The sequence below is a fragment of the Phodopus roborovskii genome, unplaced genomic scaffold, assembly GCF_943737965.1.
Source record: "Phodopus roborovskii unplaced genomic scaffold, PHOROB, whole genome shotgun sequence".
Classification (NCBI taxonomy): Eukaryota; Metazoa; Chordata; class Mammalia; order Rodentia; family Cricetidae; genus Phodopus; species Phodopus roborovskii.
In genome coordinates, this window is record NW_026126469.1 from 4,003,626 (window position 1) to 4,023,406 (window position 19,781).

A 19,781-nucleotide genomic window follows, 5' to 3' on the forward strand; every position below is an offset into this window, starting at 1 on the left:
AATCTATGCCAGTTATAGGGCAGGGGCTTTGTCACTGGACTCAACAGCAAATCTTCCTGTCCAATGTAGGCCAATGGTTTAGTTTTATAAAGGAACAATATCTTTTGTACATACTGTTGTTTATCTCATGAGATAAAAATGTCTGTGGTAAAAGCAGCTAACGGGATACTCTCCATGGAAAACATGGAGAGAACTCTGTCTAAAGAGTCCAGCATCACAGCAGGGATCCTTAGTCAAGTTTTGCTGGATATGTGAAACATGAGAAGGATGTAAAAATGCAAATAGCTTAGTAAACAAGGATTTGTGTGTGAAGATTAAGATGGCTGAATGTTTGCAGAATGGAAAAAAAGCTAGAAAGCCTATGCAAATTATGAAGGTCTGAGTGAATTGTTTAGGCTTGTAAAAGATGAGACTAAGATTGTGTATGTGGCCATGTGGTGGGGGCACACACCTTTAATCCCAGTTCTTGGGAGGCAGAGGCAGGCGGGTGTCTGTGAGTTCAAAGCTAACCTGGTCTACAGAGTGAGTGCCAGCACTGCTGGGGCAACACAGAGAAACCCTGTCCTGAAAACTCCCTCCCACCCCCAAGATGAGAGAGAGAGAGAGAGAGAGAGAGAGAGAGAGAGAGAGAGAGGAGGGGAATTCCTTTCAATCTTGAGTGATTCTTGAGGACAAGCTTTTCAATGGCCTTGACAGTAAAGACAAATCATTAATTATGGCCACTTACATGGTAATAAAAATCCAGCAAGGTATTATAACCATACCTAAAATGACAAATATATTTTAACAGTCCAAGGGATCACACTTATTATTTAGATATACTGCTCATTAATGATTTCTGTTTTGTGACAGGGTCTCACTGTGTAGCCCTGACAGGCCTGGAAATTGCAATGTAGATCAAGCTGGCCTCAAACTCACAAATATCTCTGCCTGCCTCTACCTTTCCAGTTCTGGGATTAGAGGTGTGTGTCATCTTATTAATAGGAGAACTTCAGCTCCTGTCCATTTAAAAAAAATATCGCCAGTGGATTTGGACATGCCTTTGTGCTGGCTTCCCCTGCCTAGAACTTGGAAAGCTAACACTCTTGGCTTCTGTTCCCCATCACATCTCTGCCCAGACACAAGTTAGTGACTTACTGTTATGAGTAGTTTTTATGTTAATCTGGTCTTATCTTACCAGAGAGAGGGCGCGGACCTCTGTTCTCTCAAGTCTTTACATGCTGACCCCTCCCTACTTCTTCCTCAAATCCTCCTTGTCTCCTAGTCCCGCCTATCTTGCTTTCCTATTGGCCAACAGTGCTTTATTCATTAACCAATACGAGAAACATATTTACAGAATGACCTATCTACAGATCTCCTATCATCTCCTCTTTTCTGTCTAAAATAAAAAGAAGGGTTTTATCCTTAGCATAGCAAAATATATCACACAACAGTTATCAAATAAGAATCACAGTTAACATATTTAGTCCATTAACGTTTAGTAAGATTTAAAGAAAATATTCTATTTATCCTATCTTTGTGAGTCTAATGTCTTATATGTAACTTATCTTTAATCTTAACTAAGGAAAACTGTAACCATAACTCTCTGTCTTCAACTCCATCAAAGACCACAGAAGGATAATATATAAACTCTAGAAATGACAGAGACAACTCACCTGGTCAGTCACCCAAAGTTCTTCTGTAATGTTCCATCTTCAGCCTATAGGCCATAGTGTGTCTGGAAGACTCCTCAGCAAAGCAGGAAACTTTAAACTGCCCACCTGTGTTGGCAGTTTGTCAGTCACTTTTCTCTGTGTCCTGCAGACTATCTGGCAGACTCTTCCATGAAGCAGGAACCCTGTAGCAATGTCCATCTTGAATCAGCAGTCACTTTTCTGTGGGTCCTGTGTGTTCAGTTTATATAGCATAAAGTCAAACAGTCCAGACAAGAGCAGTATCTTGCCCAAATGGCTAGTCTTGTCATATTGAAAGCAAACTCCGTAACGCATTTCTTCAAAGTCCATCTTCCTTTCTGATGCAGGTGGTGTTGCCAGGAACATTTATGTCTCACTGTCAAGAAAAAGCCTAAACAATTTTAAAAGCCATATTATATAGATCTTTGAAAGGTTTGAAGAATGCCTATTTATCTCAAATACATCTCTGTATATCTAGAAATCTTAACTAACTTAACTATAAGTTTTGACTCTTATAGGTAAAACTTAAGTTTTGACTATTGTAGGTAACTATCTATAATCTGTACTAAATTATACATTACATTTCTAAATGAGCTATATAAACACAATACCTAAACAAGAGGAGAAATATACATATAAAAAATTGAATAATAAATGAAAATCTATTCCAAAATTAAGTATTCATATCTATACCATAATCCTCTTTTTACCTTTAAAGATATTGGTTGTGATCATTGACCATTTATAACCAACCCCATATAAATGAAAACAAACATTTATAAACAATATTTGGGAATTTGGGCACCGTTCTTTCCAAACAGCTTCCTGTTGTTAGTGGTTACTGTCATGGGCATGCATCTAAGAAGATGCAGAAATCCTGGCTGTAGTCTGCAAGGCTGCTGTGTCCTAGCAGCTTTGAATGTTGGATCACCTGGGATTCTGTTTCAGAGGGTCTGGCTTGATCAAACCACATTAGTCTGGAAGGAATCCACAGCTTTTCATTTTCTGTGGAAACAAAAATAGAAATCCTTTTCCCCAGTAACCTGTCCTTGAACTTAAATTTTGAAACCAAAGCATTTTTAAAATATATAAATTGGATCAATACTGCAGCATTTCTTTTAACAGTTGTTGCTATTTCCTCAGCAGTCAAAGACAAGAGAACAGCATATAATATCCAGACTCTTTTCGTGCTCTCCATCTTTATATTGTTTTTTTATTACTCTATTTTTCTACTTCTGTTTTTTCATTTTTTGAGACAAGGTTTCTCAGTGTAACTTTTATCTGTCCTGGAATTAACTCTATATACCAGGTTTACTTTGAAATCACAGAGATCTGCTTGCCTCTGTATCCCAAGTGCTAGAATTAAAGGCATGTGCCATCACACCCAGCTACTCCTTTTCTTTTTATTTTTCTTTTAAAAAACATTTTATCCTGTTTCTCTCCCAAGCCTACGTATATTTTAAAACACACTGTAAACCTTTAGCGGTTTTTCTTATTCTGAATCTGTCTTTACTGTAAATCTTTATCTTTTTCTGGCCACGAGTCTTTTATCTGGTAAACAACAACATTGCTAAAATGCAAGCCACAGCTGTATCAGCCTTGATCTATTCAAGATGGCGGCGGGTACTTTTACCACCAGAACTGAAGCTGTGCTCAATGCCTTGGTGTACGCTGCCATTGCCAGCTGCTCGTACTCACCATTCAGTTGTTAGCAGAGCTCTTTAAAAGCCTTGCAGTTTTTTTGCCACTTATGATGAGTCAGGAAACCTGCCTTAAAGGAACACGCAAATCATTGCTTATCTCTAGCAAAACAGCGTTCAACCGAGAAAAATGCTGCTACCAAGAAGCCTTGCTTGCCTCCGTTCTTTTGTTTCTAAAACTCTTTTTTAAGCTTTTGTTAAGTTTTAAGTGAAAGTTCTTCAGTCCACGTTGGACGCCATTTTGTTATGAGTAGGTTTTCCCTGCCGGTCTGGTCCCACCACCACCCCAGCCCCAAATAACACACTAAGACACTATATTAGATATAAAATTGTTGGCCTGTTACTAGCATTTCTTATTGGCTAGCTCTGTCTTAAATACTAACCCATTTCTATTAATCTTAGTATTTCCACATGGTCCTATCTTACTGGACAGAGGGGCCAGCATTCTGCTCTCCCCATGCTACATCTTGAATCTCCTCCCTACTTCCTCATCTCTCCTCCTTGTCTTCTACTCCCACCTATCTTGCTTTCCTATTGGCCAACAGTACTTTATTCATTAACCAATAGGACAAACATATTTACAGAATGTCATCTCCCATCAACTTCCTTTTTCACCTATATCTGACAAATGGTGTCATGTTGACAGGCTCTCTGGAGGGGTACCCCAAAAATGCCACATCCAATACCCTAGATTCAGCTGAGAGAAGCCAGATGGGTCATTGCCCCAATTCCACAATAGTAGTTAAGGGTTACCTCTTCAGAGGGAGGGGGATAATGTGAACAGAAGGTAGAAATTGGTGAGGCAAGTCTAGGTTACAAAGAGCCCAAATAAAGTAATCAGTTTTTCTCTTGGCTAAAAGTAAAAAAAAAAAAAAAAAGTCCTTGAGTACCATGGCAGCCTCATCACTGCCAAAGATCAGACAGACAGTCCTTCACAGAGGAGAACATAAAATACCAGCAAAGGATCACTGAGACAAAACTCTGATGAAGAAAATACAATCTCTGGCCTGGGAGAAAACTTCACACTCCACTTGGGCCAGGTCAGCAGATTTGTCAAAGGGCAGTCCCTGGGAAGGCCCTCACCTTAAACTAGTGTCTCACTTAGAACAATAATTCACTCCTACTAGAGACTTCAAAAAGCCAATATCCACTAGCAAAGTTTGAAAAAAGAAACCTAATAAAGAGGAGATAATTGTGAGAAACTTTAAAATAAACGAAAGGCAGTTAGTCCAGGGAGAACTTGTTTCCTGATTGCTCTTGTCCTTTGTGCTGATTGGCCAAGGTCTGTCTGTGTCATCAGATGGTGATGTTGAGTTCTCACCAATGGACCGCAGACCAGTCTGTGCCAGGAATACATGGTAGAGCTGTGCTGGCCCCAGCTGCTGGCTGCCTGGGTTGGTTCTGGCTCACCCTGTCTACAGAAAGCATTGCCTTACTGAGGTGCTTCTGCTTTGTGTGTTTCTCTGTGGGACACTGAGACCGTTCAGTTAATGTCATCACAACCCTTTATATCAGTCAGACTAAGGAGGGAGCACCCAGACCTCTCCTTGAAATTTTGCTTTTTATTTATTTATTTATTTATTGCTTTGTCTTGTTTCAATTTTGTTTTATATGATGCATGTACTGGTTTCTAGAGAAGACTAAAAAATTTTTCTAGTCATATACCTCCAACATATTAGAAATAAGTTCAGAGTTGCAATGAAAAGGACAAGCATTCCAATTGCACAATCTCAACATGGCTAAATTTACTCTAGATCAAGAGGGTAAGCTGCTCATAAAACCTGAAGGGCACGCAAACTGGGGCAGGAAGTGTACTTGGGTTTTATTCTACCATGGTGACTGTGCTTGCCTGCAGCTGGGGTCTGCCTGATTGCTGTAGGTGATTGGTTAGCAGGAAGGAGACAGACCAGTGAGGTAGCCACACTCAGACCAACAGGTTCTGTGAATGAGGGCCCCAAGCTCAGAGTAAACAAAAGTGGAGCCATTTGAACATTTGTATAAAGGTTTTATAAGGTTCAGAATAGAAAGGCTTGAATTCCTCTTCACAAGAGTTCTACAATGTTTGACAGAAAAGACTAGTATTTAATGATTCCTATAATCTCATCTGCAGGCAGCACACAGTTTGCATAGGGGGTGTTAATGAGGGCAGCTTGTCAATCATTCCAAAGGTCACAATCTTGCCCACTCTGGTCAGCCTTGTCTCTTAGATTCCATTTTCCCCTCATTGCTTCTCTCTGTGTAGCAGAGGGATCACATACACCAAGTGCACCAGTGGGAGGAACTATGAGTCTAACCTTCCTCTGGAGATACCAGATATATTGCATCTGGGATAAAGGTTAAGTCAGAATAAACACACCATCACTGGTGTGGTATTCCAGACTGCTTTCTATACTATGGAGTACACATGTGCTCTTACAACATAAACTCTAAAGATGCTCTGGTCTGTTCCTCCTGTTCTCCATCATCTGGACCCTCCTGTCTTTTCCTTTTTTCCAACAAGCATTGATTAAGCAGCATCTCTCAGCAGCATCCTTGTCTCTTTAGTTGGTGTTTGGGGATAGGATGACAAGTCTAATGGGGATACTGCAGGCAGGACTTCAGCTCCCACATTCCAGTCACTGTTTCCCTGGCCACAAACATAAGACATGTGTCCTAGAGATGCTGCTGAAGTGGTGGGATCTGTTTGTTTGTTTGTTTGTTTGTTTCAGACAGGGTCTCACTATATAGCACTGGCTACCTGGAACTTGCTATGTAGACCAGGATAGCTTCAACTCATAGAGATTGTCCAGCTTCTGCCTTCTCCATGCTGGTTTTAAAGTCATGTAGTATCACAACTGGCTATGGGATCCTTTCTAAGACCCAAAATCAAATCTCAAACTGGCCGTGGTGATACGAATGCATAGTCCTAGACATTTGGAAGTGGGGGCAAGAGAAATGAGAATTCAAGGCCTTGCAGAATTATATTAAGAAGTTCAAGACCAGCCAGAGGTATATGAGATCCTATTTGGGGGGTGGGGAGGCAAAAAAAAAAAAAAAAAAAAAAGAGCAAATAGGATTTCTCTCAAGACATTCTAAGGAAGCAAGATGCTTCTTGTTAATGAGGCATGTAAGATTGAGATAAACAAGAAAAACTCCTCAGAGACTTGGCGTCTTTGAACAAAGGGACACTGTTAGATTTGTTAGATTCCAGTGAGTTGTTGCCTTGAACTGGTCTAACAAGTTACTCAGCTGAAGAACAGCACATTCAGCCCTGGTCACAGAGCCAAGGCTTCAAGACAAGGAATGAGGTCCCCCACCAATGAACTACACAAGACTGGTCTAATTGATGTAAGACAGATTAGTAGGAAAAAGGTATATAAAATGATGTTAGTTTATGGATACAGGAACCCTTTAAACAAATGAAGACCTGCAAGGGGCAGTTGCTTATTTATTCCATTTGATAAAAAATAGGAAACTGTAAAGAAGCAACTGAATTATGAAGTGACTGGTTCTCTCTCTTCTCCATGGGATCTAGGCATCAAATTCAGATTGTCAAGCCTATAGAGCAAGTGCTTTTACCCAGTGAACCATCTCACTCCACTGGTTTTTGGTTTTGTTTTGAGACAGAAACTCCTGTATTCTAGGCTCCCAGGCAATTAGCGTGCTCAATGTGTAGCCATCCTCTCCTTTTAATGATTTTTTTGTATGTCTGTCTGTTTTTGTGACTGGGTTTTCTATGTAATAGTTCTGTCTGTCCTGGAACTCACTCTGTAAACCAGACTGGCCTTGAACCCCCAGAGACAGGCCTGCCTCTGCCTTCCACAGACTGGCAGTAAAGGCATGGGGCACTTGCTAAGTCTTTATGCTTTCTCAGTGCTGACTGAGTGGCACAAAAGCCTTTTATTAGAAAAATAAAAAAAACCTCCACGAGGATACTTATAAAAATCAATATTCATAATTTCTGAAACTTGGAATCTACCAAAGATATCTTTGAGCAGGTAACCAAATAAATAGATGAACTATCAAGTCACAAAGACAGAAGAATCATGAATACATAATACTAAGTCAGAAAAACTAATCTAAAAGTCTCAATATTGTGTAATTGCTTTTCTTTTTAAATTTTTATTTTTCTTTTAAATTGTTTTGTGTTGCCAAGCAGTGGTGGCACACACCTTTAATCCCAGAACTCTGGAGGAGAGGCAGACAGATCTTTGAGTTTGAGGCTGCCTGGTCTACAGAATAAGTTCTAGGAAAGCCAAGAATACACAGAAACTCGATCTCAAACAAAACAAACAAATATGTAAAATGGAATAAAATGTGTTAATGCTAGAGGTATGCATGTGAGTACTGTACCTGAGGAGGCCAGAAAAGGGCATCAGATTTCCTGGGACTGCAGAAACATGCCCTTGAACACCATCCGAATGGGTACTGCAAACTGAACTTGGATCCTCTACAAAAGTAGCACACATTTCTCACACTGAGCAAGCTCTCTATCCCTGCTATTTTCAACTATTCGCCGATCTAAGGAAGGAATAACTAGAAGCAAGCTGAGTATGGTGTTGCCCACCTGTAATCCCACCCTTCAGAAGGCTGAGGCAGGAGGATGGTGAGGTCTGTGCCAGCCTGGGCTGTATGGTGGAGGAGACCCTGTTTTAAACATCCAAAGGATTGATGGCTCATGTCTGAAATCCCAGCACATGGGAGGCTGAGGCAGGAAAATTAGCAAGTGTTCAATCCTGTGTTACATAGTTCCAGAAACACATGGGCTGCAGAGTGAGACCTTGTCTTAAAAAAAAAACAAAAAAACAAAAACCAAAATCTTCAAAGCACTAAGGGTGTAGCTCAGTGGTGAGCACTCACCCACTCTGTGCAAAGAAAGAAAGCGCAAGGAAGGGAGAAAGAAAGAAGGAAAGAAAGACAGGAGTCTCCATTTTGTCATGGAGACAAAAATGCCAGTGGCTTCCAGGGACTAGGAGGAAGTGGGGGAAGGCTAGAGGAGTCGGGGGATGGGCGAGCAGTGAAAGTCTTCTGCATGGTGCTGGGTCTGCACACAACTGCATCCCCCAGAACTCCTGGGACATGTAGCCCTGGGGGCCTAACATAAACCACGGACCATGGATGACAGTGTCCATGGGGGGTGCTTTGTAGGAAATGTGCCCTTTCAGATGTCTGATATCAGCAGTGAGAAAGGCTGAGTACCTAGGGGCAGGGAGTTTCGGGAACTCACTGTACTTTCTCTCCAATATTGCTATGAACTTAAATTTCCTGGAACCCTCTATGTAGACCAGGCTGGCCATGAATTCAGACCTGCCTCGCCTCCTGATTGCTGGGATTTAAGTCATGTGCCACCAGATCTGCCTTGATTTCTGGAGTTTTAATTTTAATCAGTTAATATCTCTGTCTACCCATATGTTAATACTCATCTTAATTGTTGTCACTTTAAAATCATTTTAAAGATCAGCAACTCAGGGCCTGGAGAGCTGCCTCAGTGGTCAAGAACACTTAATTGCTCTTTTGGAGGCCTGATGTTCTGTTCCCAGCATCCATGTGGTAACTCTAGTTCCAGAGGATCCAAAAACCTCTCCTGTTCTCTGAAGGCATGTGTGTATTGCATATGCATACATGCATTATGCAGGCAAAACACTCATACACACAAACACAGAATATATAAATCTTTTTAAAAATAAAATAAAAATCAGGAACTTAGCCAGGTGTAGCAGTGCATTCCTTTAATTCCAGCACTCAGAAATGTAGGCAGATCATTAGATTCCAAGGCCAACTTGTTCTACATAACAAGTTCCAGGCCAACCAGGGCTAAATTGTGAGACTCTATCTCTAAGCAAATAAATATTAGAAACTGGGCCTGGACAGATGGCACAGTGGTTAAGAGTACTTGCTACTTTTGCAGAGGACCCAGGTTCACTTCCCAGTACCTGAATGGCGGCTCACAACCATCTGAGACAGGTGGTTTGCCATGAGTCCAGCCTGATCTATATAATATGTTCCACATCAGCCTGGACTCTAAAATGAGACTCTGGCTACACCACCCCCTCATATACATATTAAACAAAAAAAGAAAGAAAAAGGATAGAAAAGTAGGATTTTTTTTGTACTGGAATCAAACTCAGGGCCTTGTTTGTGCTAGACAAACACTCTACCACTGAGCTACACAATCTGACTCACAGGAATTGTGAATTCTCCAATTCTGTTATTTCCCAGGGGTGCTTGTCTATTCTGTGTCCTTTCTCTTTTTATATTTGTTTGGGGATCTGTTTTTCAGAGTGGAGTTAGGATTTTAATGGGGACTACATTGAGCATGCTGAGCATCTGGGATTATTGTATTTTAGCAATGCAAAACCTTGCAGCTGGACTGGGGAATGTATCTTGAGAACCATGCAGGAGACCCTGAGTTTGATTCATAACACCACTAAAAAGGAAAAATAATGCTCCAGTGTATAAGCATAGTATCTATTTCCTTCTTCAAGGTTGTTTTAATTTTTTAATAATGTTTAGTGGTTTGCGATGTAAATTTTTAAAATTGTTTTCTTTCTCTTTTTTTCTTTTCTGGTTTGCTAAGAAAGAATGTCATTCATGTACCCCAGGTTGGTCTTGAACTCCTGCTCCTCCTGCCTTAACCTTAAATGATGGGATTACATTTATGTACAACCCTATAAACTCTGCCACAATAAAGTGGAGGCAAAAGCTGAATTCCCAAACCTGTCTGACCTCCATATGCATATCATGGCATGTGCATATGTGCACAAATGTAAATACACAATAAATTGAGTAAAATGTATTCCAAGTGTCTTATTTTTATGTTATATGAATAGAATAATTTCTTTAATTTCATTCCATGCTAGTCCATTACTACTATACAGAAGTACAGTTGTATATTAATCTTGTATCTGGTACCTTTGCTGAACTTATTAGTTCTAATGCTTTTTTTTATTTTGGGATTTTTGTTTGTTTGAGACAGGTTTTCACTGTGTAGCTAGTCCTGGAACTCACTCTGTAGACAGGCTGGCCTCAAACTCAAAGATTTGCCTGCCTCCGCCTTCAGAGTGCAGGATCTAAAGGTGTGGGCCGTCACACCTGGCTCTAATGTTTTTTTTTTTAAATTGTAGACTTCTTGAGCCCTTATGTATATAAGGGATAGTTTTCCTTCTTTCTATTTCAGGTTTCTTTTTGCTTCATTTTCTTGCCCCATTCCCTTGGCTAGAACCTCCACTACAACCTGGAGACAAGTGTTGAGAGTGAGAATCCTCTTGCTGTTGCTGACCTCAGGCAAGGACACTCAGTCTTTTCACATTTAGTGCAGTAGCTATAGATTTATAAATGGTGTAAAGGCTTGGTGTCTTAGTCATTGTTCTATTGCTGTGAAAAGACACCACGACCAAGGCAACTCTTATAAAAGGAAACATTTAATTGGGCTTGCTTACAGGTTCAGAAGGTTAGTTCATTATCATCATGGTAAGGAACATGGTGGCATGCTGGCAGACATGGTGCTAGAGAGTAGCTGAGAGCTATATCCTGATCCACAGGCAGAGACAGAGAGAGCCTGGGCCTTGTGTGGGCTTTTGAAACCTCCAAGCCCACTCCCAGTGACATACTTCCTTCAACAAGGCCACACCTCCTAATTCTTCTAATCCTTCCAAATAGCGCCACTCCTGGTGACTAAGAATTCAAATATATGAACCTATAGGACCATTCTTGTTTAAACTAACACTGGGCTTGTTGAATATTTTTTCTGTGTCAATTGAGATTTTTGTGGGCTAGATTCTTTATTTTATTAGTATGACATATTACACAGGTTGATTTTCATATGTCAAGTCATCCTTGCATTCCTGAGATAAATCTCACTCAGGGTGTGTGTGTGTGTGTGTGTTTGATTTGTTAACATTAATTTCTTTAAAAAGTTGTTTTAATTAAGGTCTGGAGAGATGGCTTAGTGGTTAAGAGCACTCACTGGCTGCCCTTCCAGAGGACTAGTGTTCAATTCCCTACACTCATATGGCAGCTCATTACTGTCTGCAACTCCAGTTCCAGGGGATCCAACACCCTCACACAGACATATATGCAGGCAAAATACCAATGCACATAAAGTAAAAATAAATAAATTTAAAAAATAAATAGATAAAAATAAAATCTTAAGAATATTAATTATTACCCAGTGGTGGTATTGCACACCTTTAATCCAAGCATTTGGGAGACAGAGGCAGATAAATCTCCATGGGTTTGAGGTCAGGCTGGTCTAGAGAGTGAGTTCCAGGACAGCCAAGGCTACACAGAGAAACCAGGTCTGGAAAAAAAATTATTATTATTATTATTGTGTGTGTGTGTGTGTGTGTGTGTATGCACATTCTTGCACATGCCATAGTGCACATGTAAAGGTCAGAGAGAAACTTATTACACTCAGTTCTCTTTTTCTATCATGCTTTGAGAAATGAACTCTCACAGTCGGGGTTAACAGCAAATGCCTTTGCCAGCCTCAGCCCTAATTTGTTAGTATCTTTCTGAATTCTGAGTTTATCTACAAATGGGATATTGGCAGGTAGCTTTGTTTCTCATGTGCTGTTTTGGCCATCTTGGTGTACTGCTGGCTTATAGACGAATTGGGAAAGTGTTTTTTTCCCTTTCTTCTCTGGTGCTTCATCTTCATGGGATCACTCTGTGTCATAGCCTTGCTCACTGATGATGGGAGATGTCATTCTGTATATGTTTCTCATACTGGTTAAGGAATAAAGCACTGTTGGCCAATAGGAAAGGAAGATAGGAGGGACTAGGAGACAAGGAGGAAAGAGGAAGGAGTAAGGAAGGGTCAAGATGGAGAGTCTGGAGAAGGCAGAACCGCCAGCCGCCTCTCGCTGGTAAGACCACATGGAAATACATAGAAATGGGTTAATACTTAAGACAGAGCTAGCCGATAAGAAACAAGTAACAGGCCAACAGCATTATATCAAATACAGAGTCTCAGTGTGTTAATTGGGGCTGGCGCGGCGGCGGGACAAGACCAGCAGCAGGAGGAAGAACCATACTCTTTACATATGGCGCCCAACACGAACCCAAGACCCTGGGATTAAGAGTCCCATGCTCTACCAACTGAGCTAGCCGGAGCGGTGAGTGGTTTGGCTCGGCGGCGGCGGCTCCAGTCATGAGGGGCTCGCAGCAGCGAGGTCGGTGGTCAAAATGGCTTGAACAAGGCAGCCTTGCAGACTACAGCCAGGACTTCTTCATCCTCTTAGGAGCCCATGACAGTGCCCCCTATCAGCAGGAAGTAATTTGAAAAGAACAACGCCCAAATTCCCAAATATTGTTTATAAATGTTTGTTTTCATTTAACTGGGCTTGGTTATATAAATGGTTAATGACCATAACCAATCTCCTTTTAAAGGTAAAAAGGGGACTATGGTATAAATATGAATACTTTGTTTTGGAATGTATTTTCATTTATTGATAAAATTTAAGGCCAATTTTATGATATGTATATTTCTCCTCTTGTTTAGATACTGTGTTTATATAGCTCATTTAGAAATGTAATGTATAATGTAGTACAGATTATAGATAATTACCTATGATAGTCAAAGCTTAGAATTAAGTTAGCTAGGTTTTCAAGATACACAGAGATGTATTTGAGATAGATAGGAGTTTTTCAAACCTTTCAAAGACCTACAGAATATAGCATTTAAAATGGTTTAGGATTTTTCTTGACAATGAGGCACAGTTGCTCCTGGCAACACCACTGCGTCAGAAAGGAAGATGGACATTGAAGAAACACATTATGGAGTTTGCCTTCAATATGGCAAGACTAGCCATTTGGACAAGATACTGCTCTTGTCTGGACTGTCTGACTTTATAAATTGGACATGCAGGATCCACAGAAAAGTGACTGCTGATTCAAGATGGATATTGGTACAGAGTTCCTGCTTCATGGAAGAGTCTGCCAAACAGTCTGCAAGACACAGAGAAAAGTGACTGACAAACTGCCAATACAAGAAGACAGTTTAAAGTTTCCTACTTTGCTGAAGAGTCTGGCAGACACATTATGGCCTATGGGCTGAAGATGGAAGATTACAGAAGAACTTCAGGTGACCAAGCAGTGAGTTGTCTCTGTCATTTGTAGAGTTTATATATTATCCTTCTGTGGTCTTTGAGGGACTTGAAGACAGAGAGTTATAGTTATAGTTTCCCTTAGTATTAAAGATAAGTTACTTAGACTTTAGACACACAAAGATAGGATAGATGATGGAATATTTTCTTCAAATCTTACTAAATGTTAATGGACTAAATAGTGTTAACTGTGATTCTTATTTGTTAACTGTTATGTGATATATTTTGCTATGTTAAGGTTAAAACCCTTCTTTTTATTTAGACAGAAAAGAGGAGATGATGGGAGGTGTCATTCTGTATATGTTTCTCATACTGGTTAATGAATAAAGCACTGTTGGCCAATAGGAAAGGAGGATAGGAGGAATTAGGAGACAAGGAGGATTTGAGGAAGTAGTAAAGAGGAGTCAAGATGGAGAGTCTGGAGAAGGCAGAACCGCCAGCCGCCTCTTGCTGGTAAGACCACATGGAAATACATAGAAATGGGTTAATACTTAAGACAGAGCTAGCCGATAAGAAACAAGTAACAGGCCAACAGCATTATATTAAATACAGAGTCTCAGTGTGTTAATTGGGGTTGGCGCGGTGGCGGAACAAGACCAGCAGCAGGAGGAAAAACCATACTCTTTACACACTGAGGTCCAGCACTTGCTCAGACACATAACTAGAAATGTAGAACTCACTGCTGGATCACCCATATTTAGCCAAAGAGCCTATTGTATGTTGGTGCCTGTGACAGGGGTGAGATGAGAGCTCTTACAAAAGCCAGAACCCCAAAACACTGCACCTCACTTCTAGGTTGATAAAAAATTGGCCAGTTGGGTTCTTATTACAAAGGCCCAAGTCTCTTGGCCTGAGTGCTTTTTTTCTAGTGTTTTTGTGGAGGTATTTCAAGACAGGGAGCACTTGCTCAGGTAAGTTCAGGCAGAGACTATGCAAACAGCAGCAGCACTTTCAGACATTGTTAGCTATCAGGCAGCCCAAGGCTCTGACTAAAACCACAGTGTTCCAAGTGTCCCTGAATATCTGGAAGCTCAGTCACCGCTTTGTCATCTGAGTGTGTCCTAAGACACTGAGTGTGTCCATCAACACCAAATAAACTTGAGCATTTGTGTGCATGAACATATAGATTTTAGTAGTATATATCATATATTAATTCATCATCATCACATATAATCAAGTATGTATTATATAGTTGTGTGTTTATTATACATTATATAATACATATGTTAGACATGTAGTATAGATTAAATATGCTGTCAGCAATCAATACCTTACCACATCAGCTTTCTCACTATATGTATATATACGCTCTCACTATAAACATGCTCTCACTATATGTACATACTTTGACTATATATATATATATATATATATATATATATATATATGGAGAGAGAGAGAGAGAGAGAGAGAGGTTCCTTGCCCCAGCTAGCTTCAGTCTCCCATGTGCTAGCATTGCAGACATGGGCCACCAAGCCTAGCTAGTATTTTTGCACAAAGTGAGAAGAACAGAAAGAGAAAAGACTCCTCAGATGTAAGCATAAATGATTTTCTGCCAGAGCTGGTCCAGGAACCCTCGTGATGTGAATGCTGGTGAGACGTACTGATTACACTAGTGGAGATTGTCACTAGTGGAGAGTTGACACTGGAGTCCCTTGAGAATTCCAAGACCTGTCAGGTGCTCTGAGGCTGTCATGGACATTTGAGGGTACCCCAGCTGCAGAGCTGCAAGCTGTCTTATGATGCTGGTTGTTATCTTTTTATGGGACACTGTCAGACATCGGCTCTCCAAATTCTGCCAGTGCACAGAACACTCCCCAAAGGCTAGTCTCTCTTGCTTATTGTGTAAGGTAGTTCCTGCCACCCCACTGAGATTTAGAAATTGCCAAGGCCACTCGGCCAGATCCCTGTCTTCATCTCCCTGGGCTGGACATTTGTAAATCCCCCATGACTCAGTGAGGCCCTGGATGATGTCCAATTGGCTGGAGTAATTGTATTGGGTGGGAGAGATCTGTTGTAGTGCTGTAGGGTGGGAACCGGCCCCAACCTGGACCTACTGAAGGGGTTCAGCAGGTAGTGGAGCAGGCATCCTCACCAGTCGAAATGACGGAGAGAGTCCTAGGACTGCCAGCTGTGGTCCTCTCGCTAAGAGGGTTGTACTGACTTGTAATGCGGTGCAGGGCCCTGTGCAGAACCCCACAAGGGATGAGTTGTGAGGCTCGGATTTTTCCTATGCCTGGGAGCCAGGGGCGGGACCTGTACGCAGGCGTTGTAAGCTAGCGGGGCAGGCGCAGTGCGCACAGTGGCGGCGGCAGCGACAGCAGGTGGGTCGCAGTGGGTCTAGTGGGACAGCTGCTGTGGGGATGTAAATGCACGCGAATGTCTTGAATATCTTGGGGCAGGGGCATAGCGGAGGCAGCCAGACCCAGCAGCTGCGGCTGGGGCGCATATGGCGAGGGGAGTCGCCCCACAGCTTCCACATCCGGGGCTCAGGGCCCTTGTACCCCTGGCCTCCTGGCCTCAGGTGAGCTGATCCTCCAACCTGTTAGAAGGGGGATGATCGCTTTTCTCTGAGGCCAGGTGTCCCTTTGGCCACCCTCTGGGCTGCAGGAACCACTCCTGTTCCGGGTGCTGGCAGTCTGGCCCTGCTCCAGGAAAGCCTCCTATTCTTCGCTGCTTATGGAGCCTGTTCCAAGCCTGGCTAATGTTCTTAAGCAACCTCCCACTCAGCCTCTGAAGCACCTGCAGGGTTCGCAGGTCCGCTCCAGGTCTGCCCCACCCTGCCATTTTCACTGCCCTGAAGGCTAACAGGAAGGACCTCCATGCTTTTATCCCTCTTGCCCACAGTCCCTGACACCCTCCACCCCACACACCGTCCCATTTTAGCCTTCTAAGGTAGGTCCTGGGTTCCTTAGGTGAGGAGAGAACTGGGTGGTCTATGGACGAATGGAGGCTGGCTGGTTATTCCCGCTGTTTGTCCCCAGAAGTTTTCAGAAGCTGGCTTAGTACTCCTCAGCCGACTGCCATGGCCGGGGGACTGCCCAGCCCCACCCGCCTGGCACGCTTCTGCCAGAAACTGAACCGTCTGAAGCCACTGGAAGAGTCTAGCATGGAGACATCACTGCGGCGCTGCCTGTCCACACTGGACTTGACCCTACTGGGTGTGGGTGGCATGGTGGGGTCTGGGCTCTATGTGCTCACAGGCACAGTGGCCAAGGACATGGCTGGCCCTGCTGTGCTCTTGTCCTTTTTAGTGGCTGCTGTAGCCTCCCTGCTGGCAGCCCTATGCTATGCAGAATTTGGAGCCCGTGTGCCCCGTACCGGCTCCGCATACTTGTTCACCTATGTGTCCATGGGTGAAATATGGGCATTCCTTATAGGCTGGAATGTGCTTTTGGAATACCTCATTGGAGGTGCCGCTGTGGCCCGTGCCTGGAGTGGCTATTTGGATGCCATCTTTAACCACAGCATTCGCAACTTCACCGAGTCTCATATGGGTGTCTGGCAGATGCCCTTCCTGGCCCATTATCCAGATTTTCTGGCCGCTGGTATTTTACTTGTGGCTTCTGCCTTTGTCTCCTGTGGAGCCCGAGTCTCTTCCTGGCTCAACCACATGTTCTCAGCCATCAGTATGATTGTCATCCTTCTCATTATCGTCTTGGGTTTCATCCTGGCCCGCCCTCACAACTGGAGCCCAGAAGAGGGTGGTTTCGCACCCTTCGGCTTCTCTGGCATCCTGGCGGGCACAGCCACCTGTTTCTATGCTTTTGTGGGCTTTGATGTCATTGCTGCCTCCAGTGAGGAGGCCAAAAACCCACGGTGGGCTGTACCCATGGCCATTGCGATTTCTCTTGGCCTGGCAGCTGGCGCCTATATTCTGGTCTCCACCGTGTTGACCCTCATGGTGCCTTGGCACAGTCTGGATCCTGACTCAGCTCTTGCCGATGCTTTCTACAGGCGGGGCTACAGCTGGGCTGGCTTCATTGTGGCGGTCGGTTCCATGTGTGGTAAGGGACCCTTCTGGGCAGGGTGGGAGTGGACAGGGTAGTGGGCCTCCGCCCAGGTCCCAGTTTTCCTGCCTGTATAATGAGCTCATGAAAACACTCATTTCCAAAGACTTGTTGGCAGACCCTCTCCCCTTAAATCGTACACAGAATATCAGCTTGGGAGCATGAGCTTACAAGTCCTTCCCAGGCAGACTGAGAGCTCTCAAAAGGTCTTAAATGGGCTGGACCTAAACGGAAATGCCCCATTCCTAGGTGGGAGGTGAGAAGCAAGTACCCTCAATGCACTCTTACCTGAGAGCCCATCAGCAGCCCCTGCTGCGCTTACCTGCCCTGCTGATTGTTTCCTATGCTCTGCCGCAGCCATGAATACGGTCCTGCTCAGCAACCTCTTCTCCCTGCCTCGTATTGTCTATGCCATGGCCGCCGATGGGCTCTTCTTCCAGGTGTTTGCCCGTGTGCACCCCCGGACACAGGTGCCTGTGGTTGGAATCCTGGTGTTTGGAGTCCTCATGGCTCTCCTGGCACTGCTGCTGGACCTTGAGGCACTGGTCCAGTTCCTATCCATTGGCACCCTGCTGGCCTATACCTTTGTAGCTACCAGCATCATTGTCTTGCGTTTCCAGAAAGCTTCTGCCCTCAGTTCCTCATGCCTAGCCAGCCCTGGCCACACAGCTAAGAAGTATGACTCCTTCTCAGACCACATACAGCTAGTAGGTGCTGCACAGACTTCCATGTCTGAGCCTGGTCAGCTGCGGCCAGCCCTGAAACCCTTCCTGGGTTTCCTGAATGGATGTTGCCCTGGAAGTGCTGTGGCCTGGGCGCTTGGTGTCTTGGTAGCCTCTGCTATCTCCCTAGCGTGTGTGCTGGTCTTCGGGAACTCAGACCTGCACCTCCCACGGTGGGGCTATGTCCTGCTGCTGGTTGTCAGTGGCACTGTCTTTCTGTTCAGCCTCCTGGTCCTGGGGGCTCATCAGCAGCAACGGAAGCAAGACACTTTTCAGGTACACCCACTTTCTTCCCCCATCCCTCTCAAACTGACATGTTCCCTTTGCCCCAGCCTCTCATGCCACCTGAGAAGGCGCAAGGGCTCATGGGGCTAGGGAGGCAGGTTTATCCATTCCCACTTCCTCCAACATTTGCATGGTGAGGGTACACGTGGCTCAAATCTTCAGAGATGAAGACAGGTTCTATGGAACTTACACACAGTCAGGCTCTAGACTGGCATAGCTATCCTGCAGACAAGCTCAGCATCACCCTTGCACCCTCAGATCCCTTTGGTGCCCCTGACTCCAGCCCTCAGTATCCTTCTCAACATTTGTCTCATGTTGAAGCTGAGCTACCTGACCTGGCTGCGCTTTATCTTCTGGTTGCTGGTTGGTGAGTGGGGCCTGGGCTTGGACTCAGCTATTCTAAAATGGGAGGACAAAGAGGGCAGGTGGAGTTGGGACCTGCCCCTCAGCTCATGCCCGTTCCTGCAGGACTTGTCGTGTATTTTGGTTATGGCATCTGGCACAGCAAGGAGAACCAGAGGGAGCCATTGGAGCTGACTACTGCACACTACGTGGTGTTCCCCAGTGGCAGCCTGGAGGAAACAGTGCAAGCTGTGCAGCCTGCTGGCCAAGCCGCAGTCCAGGAATCAGCCTGTACAGAGTAGCTGGCCAGTCTGTGAGGCTGGCTCATAGAGGGCCCCACATTGCCCACATCCAGAGGCCAGAAGAATTGGCAGCTGCCTGCCCAAGGAAGTGTGGATTTGAAGCCTGCCCAGACTGGGCTGGGAGTGTTGTCAGTTCCCAGGAACTGAGCCTTCAGTCTTCATGGAATAGGACTTGGCCAGTGCTGGTGTGGACTCACTGCCCAACACCTTCTTGTTTTGATCAACTCTGGATACCTGGGCAGGTGGGGCAGAGTGGGCAGGGAAGAGGCCCATAATAATAACTAATCAGCTAGTGTTATGACCAGATATTGTGTACACTGTAGCGTTCTTTGTGGCACTGATTCTTACTTGTGTGAAGAGCCAAACAATTGTTCCCAGTCCACAGTAGGGGGACAGAAGGTCTACCAAAAGTACATAATGTAAACTGGGAATGTGACAAGTACAGAGTCCTCACATGTCCTCTATAAGGATTTTTGTGTGCATATGCATGTGTGTGTGTATGTAAGGATGTTTGTGTGCACATGCATGTGTGTGCATGTGTGTGTGTATGTATGGGCATGTGTGTATGCAGGCATGTGTGCATGTGTGTGTATGTGCATACGTGTGCGTGCAGGCATGTGTGCATATGCGTGTGTATATGTGTGTGCATGTGCATGCATGTG

General features: G+C 43.9%; 1 protein-coding gene across 1 annotated transcript; it reads left to right on the top strand.

Moving 5' to 3' along the window:
• The first annotated feature begins 16,211 nt into the window (after window positions 1-16,211).
• On the top strand, window positions 16,212-19,425 carry Slc7a4 (solute carrier family 7 member 4). Its single transcript, XM_051191085.1, has 5 exons — window positions 16,212-16,353; window positions 16,443-17,465; window positions 17,826-18,466; window positions 18,734-18,842; window positions 18,944-19,425. Exons 2-5 carry the CDS (start codon window positions 16,484-16,486, stop codon window positions 19,117-19,119), a joined length of 1,908 nt encoding a protein of 635 aa, XP_051047042.1. The 5' UTR covers window positions 16,212-16,353; window positions 16,443-16,483; the 3' UTR covers window positions 19,120-19,425.
• The last annotated feature ends 356 nt before the right edge of the window (window positions 19,426-19,781 follow it).